General features: G+C 50.5%; 1 protein-coding gene across 1 annotated transcript; it reads left to right on the top strand.

Annotated features, from left to right (window-relative positions):
* Window positions 1-352: 352 nt before the first annotated feature.
* On the top strand, window positions 353-9,440 carry LOC135892135 (phospholipase A2 inhibitor and Ly6/PLAUR domain-containing protein-like). Its single transcript, XM_065419831.1, has 6 exons — window positions 353-410; window positions 5,063-5,185; window positions 6,398-6,553; window positions 8,056-8,196; window positions 8,968-9,207; window positions 9,343-9,440. Exons 1-6 carry the CDS (start codon window positions 353-355, stop codon window positions 9,438-9,440), a joined length of 816 nt encoding a protein of 271 aa, XP_065275903.1.
* Window positions 9,441-11,257: the final 1,817 nt, after the last annotated feature.

Here is an 11,257-nt window from a genome sequence, read left to right as displayed (position 1 = left end):
TTCAAAATTGGCGGCAACATTTATCTTTAAACCATTTTAAGAATGTTTTTAAATGCCAGAAAACGAACCCAAACCATTTTTTGTTTGGCTTTTCGGTCGGATGAAAATTTTGGTTCAACCGAAATGTGTTTTTATTTCCGGATCTTTTGGAACTGCCAGTGAAGCAAAAAATTGGTTATTTGTGCAGCTCTGATCCCTGGTGCTTTCCCCCCCAGATCTCGTCTGGAATTCCCTTTCCCTCCTCATTTCGGTCTTGACTCTCTCCTCCTCCCCCCCGGCAGAGCTCGCTGTGTCAGCCGTGAGAGGCTCCGTTCAGCTCCGAGCCCAGCCCCGTGGGTCTCCCAGCACCAGGATGGTTTCCTTCATCCTCTGCCTTCTCCCTGCTCTCCTAGCTACAACGAGTGCACAAGGTGAGTCATCCGCTGCTGTGGCCATGTAACCCCCCCGGACTTGGACCCTTTATACCCCACAGATCCCCAGTCAGGGGAACATCCAGCATGTGCAGGGAGGGGGATTAGCTCTGTGTGGGGTACAGGGCCCTGTCAACACTATGGCTGCTGTAGTAGCTTACCCACAGCGCTGTAGCTGGGCCAGCAGCGACCTGTAGTGAAGACGCCACCTATCCCAATGGATGGGGTTTTTCCATCCCTGTGGGAACACCCCTCCCTGAGCCGGTAGCCAGGCCGAGGGAAGCATTCACCCATCGACCTGCATCTACTCCAGGGGTTAGATTGGCCGAGCTGCGGTGCTCATCGTGTGGACTTTTCAACCCCCCTGAGCACTGTATCTATATCACCCTGGTTAGTGTAGACCAGGCCTGAGGGACACCATTACCGGATACTGCCCTGGATTCTTATTTCCACGAAGGCCCCACGGCACTGCTTTGGCAGCACAAAGGGGACTAAATATAGGACTAAATTACACTGCTAAGGGCCTGAGTGAAACCTAGAATCAGGGCTCTCCAACCGAGCAAACAGAGGCAGAATGAAATCCAATGGCTGGGAGTTGAATTTAGACCAATCCAAGGTGCAGCATGTGTGCAGGGCTTTGAAGGGCAGAGATTGTTCACATAGAGGTCCCCAAGAGGTCTGTGCGTGTCCATGTGCTGTGGTTTATGCCACTTGTATCAATGGGAATTTGGGGAAGAAGGGACAATGAATGTCCTTTTGTTCTGTTTTTTGCCTGGCAATTTCCATCCTTCCCTTTCCCCACAGATTGCGAACGGCTGGGCTGATCCAGAGGGATGTGGGCAAAGTTGGCTTTACCTTAAGCTCAGGGCCATGTAACCGGGCTCTAAACCTGGGGGACCAGTCATCAGAGAGCCTTCCCAACGGGGAGCAATCCCCACGAGCCTAGGGGCCAAGACAGCTGGCTTCTGCACCCCAAACCCTTCTGTCACACCCCTCTGCTGGCCGGCTGCAGGGCCGGCCCACAACATTTTGGCACCTGAGGTGGGGAGCTCAAATGACGCCCCCATGCCCCGTCGCTTGGGCCAAAACCTTGAAAGGTCTCAATTCTGCCTTCTTCCTGTTCTACTCCTTTCATGGTACGGCTCTGCTTCCTACGCCAATAAAGGAGAACTAACAACTTAAAATGCCTTGTTCCAAAAATTTAAGTAACACTTAACTTTCAAATGCCTGAACAGCAAATGTAACTTTTCTTGTCTGAATAGTAAACACTGGCATTTTTATCTGTTTGAATAATCAAAGTGGTGCTTTCCGTGCCTTCTTGGTTGCAAAGGTTTGAACTGCTCCCTGCTGAAGGTCCACAGTCTGGGCCAGCTCATGCTCTATTGAGATGGTTGCAAGGCCGACCAGCCTCTCCTGTGTCATTGTGGAGCGTAGATGTGTTTTTATTAACTTCAGCTTGGAGAAGCTGCGTTCTCCACTGGCAACTGTTACAGGAAGCGTTAGAAGTATGTGCAGAGCAACAAAAGCATTTGGAAAGAGGGTGGTCATCTTATTAGTGCACATATATTCGAAATCAGCCTTTGGAGTTGATCCTGCTGAAATGTATCTTGAAAGGGCTTTCAGTTCATCACCTAAATCACTCGCATCAATATCGCGCATGTCATCATGTGTCAACACTGTCTCTAGTGCCCTGCATTGCTGGTGTAGGTCTTCTTCAGGTATAGTGAGGAATTTTGGAATATCATACAACATCCCAAATATACTGCTGTGTTCCTTGAGCTGCATGAAACGTTCTTCAACTGACTGTATTGCACAATCTAGCACCTGGTTAAAGACTTCAACTTTGAATTGTTGTTTGGGGTCTCTTATGGGATAATCCCGTGCCTCGTAATCAAAATGTCGTCTTCTTCTTCGGTGACTCTTGTATTCTTGAATTGGTGGGAAAATAGCTTCAGTAGTATCATCAATGTCAATACATTCTCGAAAATGCTCTCTGACAGTCACCATTGCAGGGACATTTTCACTAGGTTCTGTTGTTACAAAACGCACCATTCAAGTCATTTGTTCCGTATGGCTGATGTCAGGTGTGCAGTCCAGAATAACAGAGTAATATCTTGCTGACTTCAGATCTGCCACAATCTTCTGTTTGACTTTTGTTGCCAGTAACTGTATGATCTCATTTTGAATTGTTTTTCCAAGGTGGTGGTGTGTGTACATTTCTTGGGTGGTGACTCTTCTTAGATGCTCCTGGAGTACAGCATCAAACTCAGTCATCAGCTCCACAATTTTAAGGAAGTTTCCATTGTTTGGCACATACAGCTGATCTGAAGTGCCACGCAGTGGTAGGTTTTGGGTAGCAAGCAATCTCACATTGGCAATGAGCCTTTTCAGAACATTTTGCCAGTAGAGAGACTCTGATGCAATCTTCTCTTGATGCTGATCATCTATGGTGGCCTTTAACCTGAGTCTCATCTCAAGCTCTTTCCCCCTATGGAATGCTCTCTGGTGATTTGCTGCCTTCCCATGGCATGCCAGATTTCTAGCCAGATTTTTCCAGTCCTTTGTTCCTGTAGAACCCAATGTGGCTGGAACATTAGACTGGAAGAGTTTGCAACAAAAACAGTATGTAGCATTCTGGGTTTTTGAGTACATAAGCCATGGCCTCTCCACTTTGTCACCATTGGGGATTTCATACCAGTAATGTGTTGGATGGAAACTTCTATTTTCATTGTCTTTGGGGAACATGACGTTTTTCACTTGCTGTGGCCCATGCAGTAGAAGGAAGTCCCTCAGGCTACTGCTCAAGTGGGTCCACAGTCCTGGATCATCTAGACTCCACCACACTCTTCTCTGATCTACACTTTACTTCAGGCATGTGCATGGTTACAACATTTGAGATATGGATGCTGCAGTAGCTGCTAGGTCACCTTCACTCTGACTAACTGGAAGATCAGGCATCTCCTCACCACTCACATCCTCACTGGGGCCGGAAGGCTCACCGTGAACATTTGTGTCTGTGTATCTCAGGAGTGCTCCTTCCTGCTTAGATAGAAAAGCTTCCTTTGCTTTCTTTCTTTTTCTGAATGCTGCCCCAGAGGGGCGTTTTCTTCTTTCACTCATGACTGCTGTTCTGTGCCAGCTAGAGTGGCTCTCAACACCCAATTGAAGGGGACAAATAAGCAGGCTGGTAGCAGGGTCTGAGTGAGGGAAGATATCAGCGTCTTAAGGGCCTAACTGGCTCCTACTACTTCAGTTCACTGCCTGTTCTCCTCAAGTGGGTTTAGAGAAGCAGCAGGAAACAGGAAGCTCCCTGAGAAGCTGGTGTGAATCAGTCCAGGCTCCTGGGGGTGCTCGAGAGGTACATAAGAGGCTTCTCCTCTCTCTCTCCCTGCAGCTCCTGTTGCTTTCTGTTATTCCTTCTCATCTTTTCTCCTGCCTGCCTGTTATGTCTCTTGTGCCCTCCTTCCTCCAGCACAGCACTCCACCATCTCTGTGCATCTAGAACAGAGCGAATACATAGGCACCCGCAGCAGTCACAATTTTCTACACTCTGGGTCCTAGTGGCCCCCCCCACAGCCTGGCACCTGAGGCGGCCGCCTCAGATCGCCTCATGGTAAGGCCAGCCCTGGCCGGCTGGCAGCCCAGAGAGCCTGGCTGCACTCACATCAGTGGCCTTTCCCTATTTCTATGCAACCAAATAACTTTTGAACCCTACGTTCCATTGACTCCAGAATGTCAGGGGATGTTCTAGACATCACTGGACAGAACCCTATTGACTTTGGGGGAAATCAGAAAACCAGAAAGGGGAAATCGGGGACACACCAAGCCCCTTGGTGTCTGGCCAGCCTGGCCACACTTTCAACCACCTCTGTGACTGTGTGCACGTCAAAGAACCGGTTGATGGGACCATTGACATCTTCCAGCCCATCAACCCCACCCAGCCCAGCACTGCCCAGCATCCCCATGGAGGCTAACATGTTACACCCTGAGCAGCTCATCTCCCAGACAGAAAGAAGGATAATAGTGTGTGTGTATGGGGGGGGGCTGAATTGGGGGCACACAGAGCCCCTGACATGGGGGGAGAATGGGGGGCCCTGGTATAGGGGATTGGGAAGGGGGGGACACAGTGGCCCTGGCATGGTGGGGGGAGAATGGGGGACCCTGATATGGGGGATGGGTAAATGGGGGGCACACACAGCCCCTAGCATGAGGTAGGGGGTGGAGGGGGTTGCATGGTATCCCTGCAATGGAAGGGGATGGGAGAGGCATGCGAGGAGTTTGGGAGGGTGACGGGGCGCTGCCAGGAGCCCCGGGCCGTGCAATGGACTCAGCCAATGCACACTGTGAAACGAGCGACTCTCCAGTATTTTGAATACTTGCACAATGGGAGCCACATCTGGGGTGGGCAGGGCTTATTTTGTGGTTGGAGCTCGGGAAGAGCATCATCCCCTTCACCTGTCCCCAGTCTGACCCCCCGGATACCGCTGGCCCAGGGGCTGAAAGTGTTCAAATACTGAGTGTCCAGGAGGAAATCAGGTCTGTTAACCCCTCGGCTTGTTTGGAGCAGAGGGGGAAGACTGGGGCTAAGGGACGTGTCAGAGTGACACTGTCACGCCACAGTAAGAAGGAAACACTTGTTCTTCTTTCTCCAGGTGAGACCCTGACATGTAACACGTGCTTTGGCCAAACGGAGACCTGCAGTTTCGCTCCAGGAACCTGCCAAGACAACAAGGCTACTGGTGGCTGCCTCTCCGTGGCAGAAGATATTACATTGGGTAGGTGACATTGCCTTGAACCCAGGCACATCCTATCCTGCAGTCTGTCACCATCCTCACCGCTAAGGCCAACCCCAAACAGTCCATCGACAAAGCACATTCACCCAGCACAGAACACTCAGTCTGGGCTCGACGCTTCATTTATTCAGGCAACGTTACGGTGTCTTACGTAGCGACTGGAAGACACGGCGGTTTGAAATCCTGGCTCCATTGGAGTCAGTTGTAAATCTGCCATTGACTTCAGTGGGGTCAGGATCTCACCCCTTGAGCTTTATCCCCACAATGGACGGCTGCGCTGCAACAAGCGAAGCTGCTTTGGGTAGAAATGCCCGTTCTGAATCGTGTTAAAAAAAAGAAATTGGCGCTGAGATCCCTTGTACACTGCCACCTTGCTCCCAATGTGCTGTCTGAAGCTGTTAGTCACCTGCTCAGGGCTGGAGCCCTGCCTTACGCGGTTCTTCCCCTTGCTTGGGATGCAAATTCAAGATATTTTTTGCCCGTTAGACTTAAAGAGATTCCAAACCTTCTCCATGTTCAACTCCCTGAGGTCCTCACGCCAGCGGATTTCACTAGTTCCCTTCATTTCTCAACGTTTGCCCTTTGGAATAAAAAATCTGAGTTACAGACCTGGTTTTGTTCATCCTTCCATTGAATTACAGAGAGTAAATGGCTCCTTCCATTTACCTTGTAAGAAGGATGCATAACACAGCATCAGCTTTAACGTGGGCTGTCATTATTTACCTACCTATCTGCTTATCTATCTATCCCCATACACTGCCTCTATCTATCTATCTATCTATCTATCTATCCATCCATCCATATACGTGCCCACCTGCCTCTGATCACACTCAGGAAATTTTCCCAGCACAGTCACAAATGGGTTTATTAAAACTTCCACCCACTCAGGGTACGGCTTCACTGCAGAGTTAATGTGGGCCGTGACCCGAGGTTTAGCCCTAACCCGCCCCCCCACCACTCCCTACTATCCGCACACAAAGCCCTTTAACTTCAGGCTAGCTGATGCAATTTGGGGTGTAGTTTAGATCCAGGTTCCTCTTTAATTTCTTGAATTGTGGGCCCCCTAACTAGACACAGGATCCCAGCAGCATCGCCCCAAGGCCAAATATGGAGGGAAAATAACCTCCCTGCTGTTACTCGAGGTTCCTCTCCCAGCCTCTCATTTTCTTTTTTGGTTTTCTGTCTTTAACAAAGATGGGACACAGAACACGTACTTCTACAAACAGTGTCTGAGTAGCTATAAGAGTGACATCGAAGTCCCCATCTCTTTCACTGTTGGGAATGGCCAGTATGTGAGGATCAACACCACACGATGCAACACAGATAACTGTAACTCGGCTCTACCTGGAGGTAAGTTATGAGTCTGTTTTTACCATCCCTCTTTAATGGCTTGTTGACATGAACAGTTAGACGGCGCTGAGCTGGGGTGTGAATCCAGCTCTCCGTGTGCCCCCTGCTGATGCACGTGACCGTTCGGGTGCTTTGGAAGGGCAATAGCTCAAAGCACATTAACCAATGGTTCACGCGCATCAGCAGGGTGCACGTGGCCAGCTAGGCCGTGGCAGGCTGGCGCAGGGTCGATTCACACCTGGCGGATCCCTACACCCCGGCCCCTCCTGCTACAGTCGAATGGTTCATATGGACAAGCCACTCTGTCAAGGTTCCTTCCCCACTCTGAACTTTAGGGTACAGATGTGGGGACCTGCATGAAAACCTCTAAGCTTAACTACCAGCTTAGATCTGCTTTTGCTGCCACCACCCAAATAGTTTGAGTCATTTGGGAAACTCTGTCTTCCCCCTCAAAACCTTTCCCTCCCTGGGTAGCCTTGAGAGACTCCTCCACCAATTCCCTGGTGAACACCGATCCAAACCCCTTGGATCTTAAAACAAGGAGAAATCAATCAGGTTCTTAAAAAGAAGGCTTTTAATTAAAGAAAGAAAGGTAAAAAGCATCTCTGTAAAATCAGGATGGAAAATAACTTTACAGGGTAATCAGATTCAAAGAGCCCAGAGGAACCCCTTCTAGCCTTAGGTTCAAAGTTACAGAAAACAGAGGTAAACCCTCTAGCAAAAGGAACATTCACAAGTTGAGAAAACAAAGATAAACCTAACACGCCTTGCCTGGCTGTTACTTACAAGTTTGAAATATGAGAGACTTGTTCAGAAGATTTGGAGAGCATGGATGGATGTCTGGTCCCTCTTAGTCCCAAGAGCGAACAACCCCCAAAACAAAGAGCACAAACAAAAGCCTTCCCCCCACCAAGATTTGAAAGTATCTTGTCCCCTTATTGGTCCTTTGGGTCAGGTGCCAGCCAGGTTACCTGAGCTTCTTAACCCTTTACAGGTAAAAGGATTTTGGAGTCTCTGGCCAGGAGGGATTTTATAGTATTGTACACAGGACTGTTACCCTTCCCTTTATAGTTATGACACCCTGGCACAACTGTATTTGTTACCATTTCTCCCCTTTACTGCCCCCAACGTCCATTCACTCGAATGTCATTTCTGTCGCCATTGAAATGCCTGTCGCTGGCAGGTCTCCAAACCAGGGGGTGGAACAGTCGGGCCCATGTGAAACCAGATGGGCGAGGGCTGCACGCGAGAGAGGGGCAGCAGCCGGGATGGGCTCAAATCTAAACCTCCCTGAACCTGTCAGGCTCCACCTTCAAAGTCGCCGGGGTCTGGAACTGATCAATGCGGCGTTCACAGATAATTGTGTCACAGACAAATGGAGAAATGCTGTCGGGCAGCGAGTGGGGCCTTCACCTGCTCAGGCAATGCAGGGCACATCCACCAGATTGAACGAGGTTTAACACACCCTGTGACCGTCTCTCTCTCTCTCTCTCGGTTCTCAGTGCCCACGGGGAGCACCACCGAGAACGGGCTGCAGTGCCCAACCTGCTTTGCTCTGAACTTCACTGTCTGCAACAGCGCAATCACCCCTTGTACCGGGGACGAGACCTATTGCATGGATTTCACTGGGTTTCTATACCAAGGTAAATGCTGCCAGCTGGCCGCAGTGTGGGAGCTACCCCGGGAATCTCACACCCCAGGAACTCCCCAGAGAGCTGGTGAAAACTAGTCTGTGCTGGGCCTTTGAGCGGGTGGGGGCAGCAAGGCGGGGTTTTGGCCAGGGAGAAGGAGAGAGGAACTTGGAAGTTTTCCCTTCCTCACCAGTTCCCCCCTCTCAGTGATGCCGCCCTGCTCCTGGAGTTATGACAACGCGTCTCTTGCCATGGGAAGGGTTGTGGTGTCGATGATGCAGAGCTGGGGAGAGAACCCAGGAGTCCTGGCTCCCAGCCGCGCTGCTCTAACCACTAGACCCCACTCCCTTTATGTTTAAGGTGGAGCTAAGCTATTGCTCAGTGCGGAAGCTCCTGTTCTCAGTGTGTGTCCAGGACTCCCAGCGCTTTGGGGTGTTTATAAAATAACTGAACCGAGCGGTTGGGGCTGCCGGGGACGGTGAGAGCCGGGCGTGTTCCCCGGGGGAGCCGGGCGCTGGGGAAGGAGCCGCCCCCGGGGATCAGCTGGGTCCCAAACTCTAGCTTCAGTCTCTTGTGGAGCTGCAGAAAGGGGCACGGGGGGAGACAAGAGGGGACCAGACGCCCGCCCTGCCGTGGCCGGTTACAGCGAGAGCAGGGAGAGCACCGGGCGGGTGGGAACGGGAGGCAGAGGTGGGAACCGCTGGATGGTGAAGACAGAAGTTCTGGGGGCAGAGAAAGAACCAGAGCTGCCTGGTTGATTAACAGGCTGATTTTCTCCATCAGGTCCATCTTTTTCGCCATTTCAAGCAAAAGGCTGCGCTTCTGCGTCTGCTCAGGCCATTAAACCTGGAACCAACCTGGCTACTGCACTCTACACATTTGACTTTTTTTGGGGGTCCTCTGTTCCGGCGGAGAAAATACCCACCAACCCCCCGCCCATAACCGCTGCCTCCCAAGAAACACCCACCGCCACCCTCAACACCACCATCACCACCACCCCCTCAAGAACCACCTCCCCCGAAACAAGTACCACAAAGAAAACAACCACCATCCCCAAAACAACGCCCACCCCTACAACCACCACCACCCACAAACCCACTACCCCACCCAAAACACCCACCACCACCAAGGCCCCCAGCACCACCAAAACAACCCATGCCACCACCAGTGGAGCCAGCCCGGCTCTCGGGAAATTCTCCTTTGCCCTCTACCTGCCTGGCCTGACTGGGCTGCTGCTGGTGAAGCTGCTCTCCTGACCCCCGCCCGGCACCGCCCACGCAACACCTGGTGCCTGTGAATAAAGGCCTGAAGTCCCAGCTGCCCCCCCCCGAGGCCTCTCCGTGCTGTTGGGGTGATGCAAAGGGGCCGCTGCATAGCCAAGGGTCTGCCCAGCGTATGGGTGTGAGTCTGTCCCGGTACCTCACGGCTGGCTGGAATCTCTCTGTGCATTAGCAAATTCACCGAATAAATCAGGATGTGTTGTTATGTTGGGGTTGCCTGTTGCTGAGCCCGTCCGCATGAGACTGGGGGGCTGTCAGATGCATTAGCCACAGAAGAATTTCCTTCTCTCTCTCTCTCTCTCTCTCTCTCTCTCTCTCTCTCTCTCTCTCTCTCTCTCTCTCTCTGTGTTTATAAATATAAAATCTACAATAAAAATATACATCCCAAGCACACCATGGAGGTTGCCCACTCAAGCACTGAGAAGTTAGGAAATGCCAGGACACACGGTGCCAGTACGAGCTTAATCCAATCCCCGGCACATTTGCATTGTGCTACAGCCTTTGATTCCACGATCAAACACTGTGCGTTCTCCACCGCAGCCCTGCCACGGTCAATACGTCTTTTCCTTCTTGTTGGGGCATTACCCCAGGCGTATTTCCCACCTGCTGTTCCTAGCCCGCGCTGCTCTGAATGATTAATGACACCTCCTGGGCCTCTCTGTGGAGTTCTCACCACGGGATCTGAGGGCATCACAAACATTCATCACTTGGTCTGTGCAACAGCCCGGTGGGACCTGGGAAACTGAGGCAGAGTGGGGCTCCACACAGGGAGTCCTGACACGCATCATGGCCACACTGCTATCCACAGCTCAAGCATAAGAACGTAAGAACAGCCACACTGGGTCAGAGCAAAGGTCCATCTAGCCCAGTGTCCTGTCCTCTGACAGCGGCCAATGCCAGGTGTCCCAGAGGGAATGAACAGAACAGCGAATCATCAAGTGATCCATCCCCTGTTGCCCATTCCCAGCTTCTGGCAAACAGAAGTTAGGGACACCATCCCTGCCCATCCTGGCTAATAGCCATTGGTGGACCCATCTTCCATGAACTTATGTAGTTCTTGTTTGAACCCTGTTATAGTCTTGGCCTTCACAACATCCTCTGGCAAGGAGTTCCACAGGTTGACTGTGCGTTGTATGAAGAAGTATTTCCTTTTTTTTGTTTTAAACCTGCTGACTATTAATTTCATTTGGTGGCCCCCAGTTCTTGTGTTATGAGGAGTAAATAACACTTCCTCATTCACTTTCTTCACATGCTTCAACATTTTATAGACCTCTAGCATATCCCCCCTTAGCTGTCACTTTTCCAAGATGAAAAGTCCCAGTCTTATTAATCTCTCCTCATACGGAAGCCGTTCCATACTCCTAATAATTTATGTTGCCCTTTTCTGAACCTTTTCCAATTCCAATATATCTTTTATGAGATGGGATGACCACATCTGCACGCAGTATTCAAGATGTGGGCGTACCATGGATTTATACAGAGGAAATATGATATTTTCTGTCTTATTTATCTATCCCTTTCTTAATGATTCCCAACATTCTGTTTGCTTTTTTGGCTGCCGCTGCACATGGAGTGGATGTTTTCAGAGAACTATCCACAATGACTCCACATTGGAAAACATAATCACAACTATACATATAAAATGATGGGGTCTAAATTAGCTGTTACCACTCAAGAAAGAGATGTTGTCTCTCTGGTTCCCACCCCTCCTTCTAAATGGAAAAGTACCAGGTTTAAGATGGATTTCAGTATCAGGTGATATGGTCACATGTCACTGTAAGACCCCTAGTCTC

The sequence above is a fragment of the Emys orbicularis genome, chromosome 20 (assembly GCF_028017835.1).
Source record: "Emys orbicularis isolate rEmyOrb1 chromosome 20, rEmyOrb1.hap1, whole genome shotgun sequence".
Classification (NCBI taxonomy): domain Eukaryota; kingdom Metazoa; phylum Chordata; order Testudines; family Emydidae; genus Emys; species Emys orbicularis.
This window is presented reverse-complemented; position numbering and strand designations above follow the sequence as displayed.

What these genes read in the sequence shown, in the direction of transcription:
- LOC135892135 (XM_065419831.1), top strand. Translation starts at nt 353, where the DNA reads ATGGTTTCCTTCATCCTCTGCCTTCTCCCTGCTCTCCTAGCTACAACG. An exon ending in GGCAGAAGATATTACATTGG is followed by an intron (nt 5,186 to 6,397) that starts GTAGGTGACATT and finishes TCTTTAACAAAG; the next exon opens with ATGGGACACAGAACACGTAC. An exon ending in TAACTCGGCTCTACCTGGAG is followed by an intron (nt 6,554 to 8,055) that starts GTAAGTTATGAG and finishes CTCGGTTCTCAG; the next exon opens with TGCCCACGGGGAGCACCACC.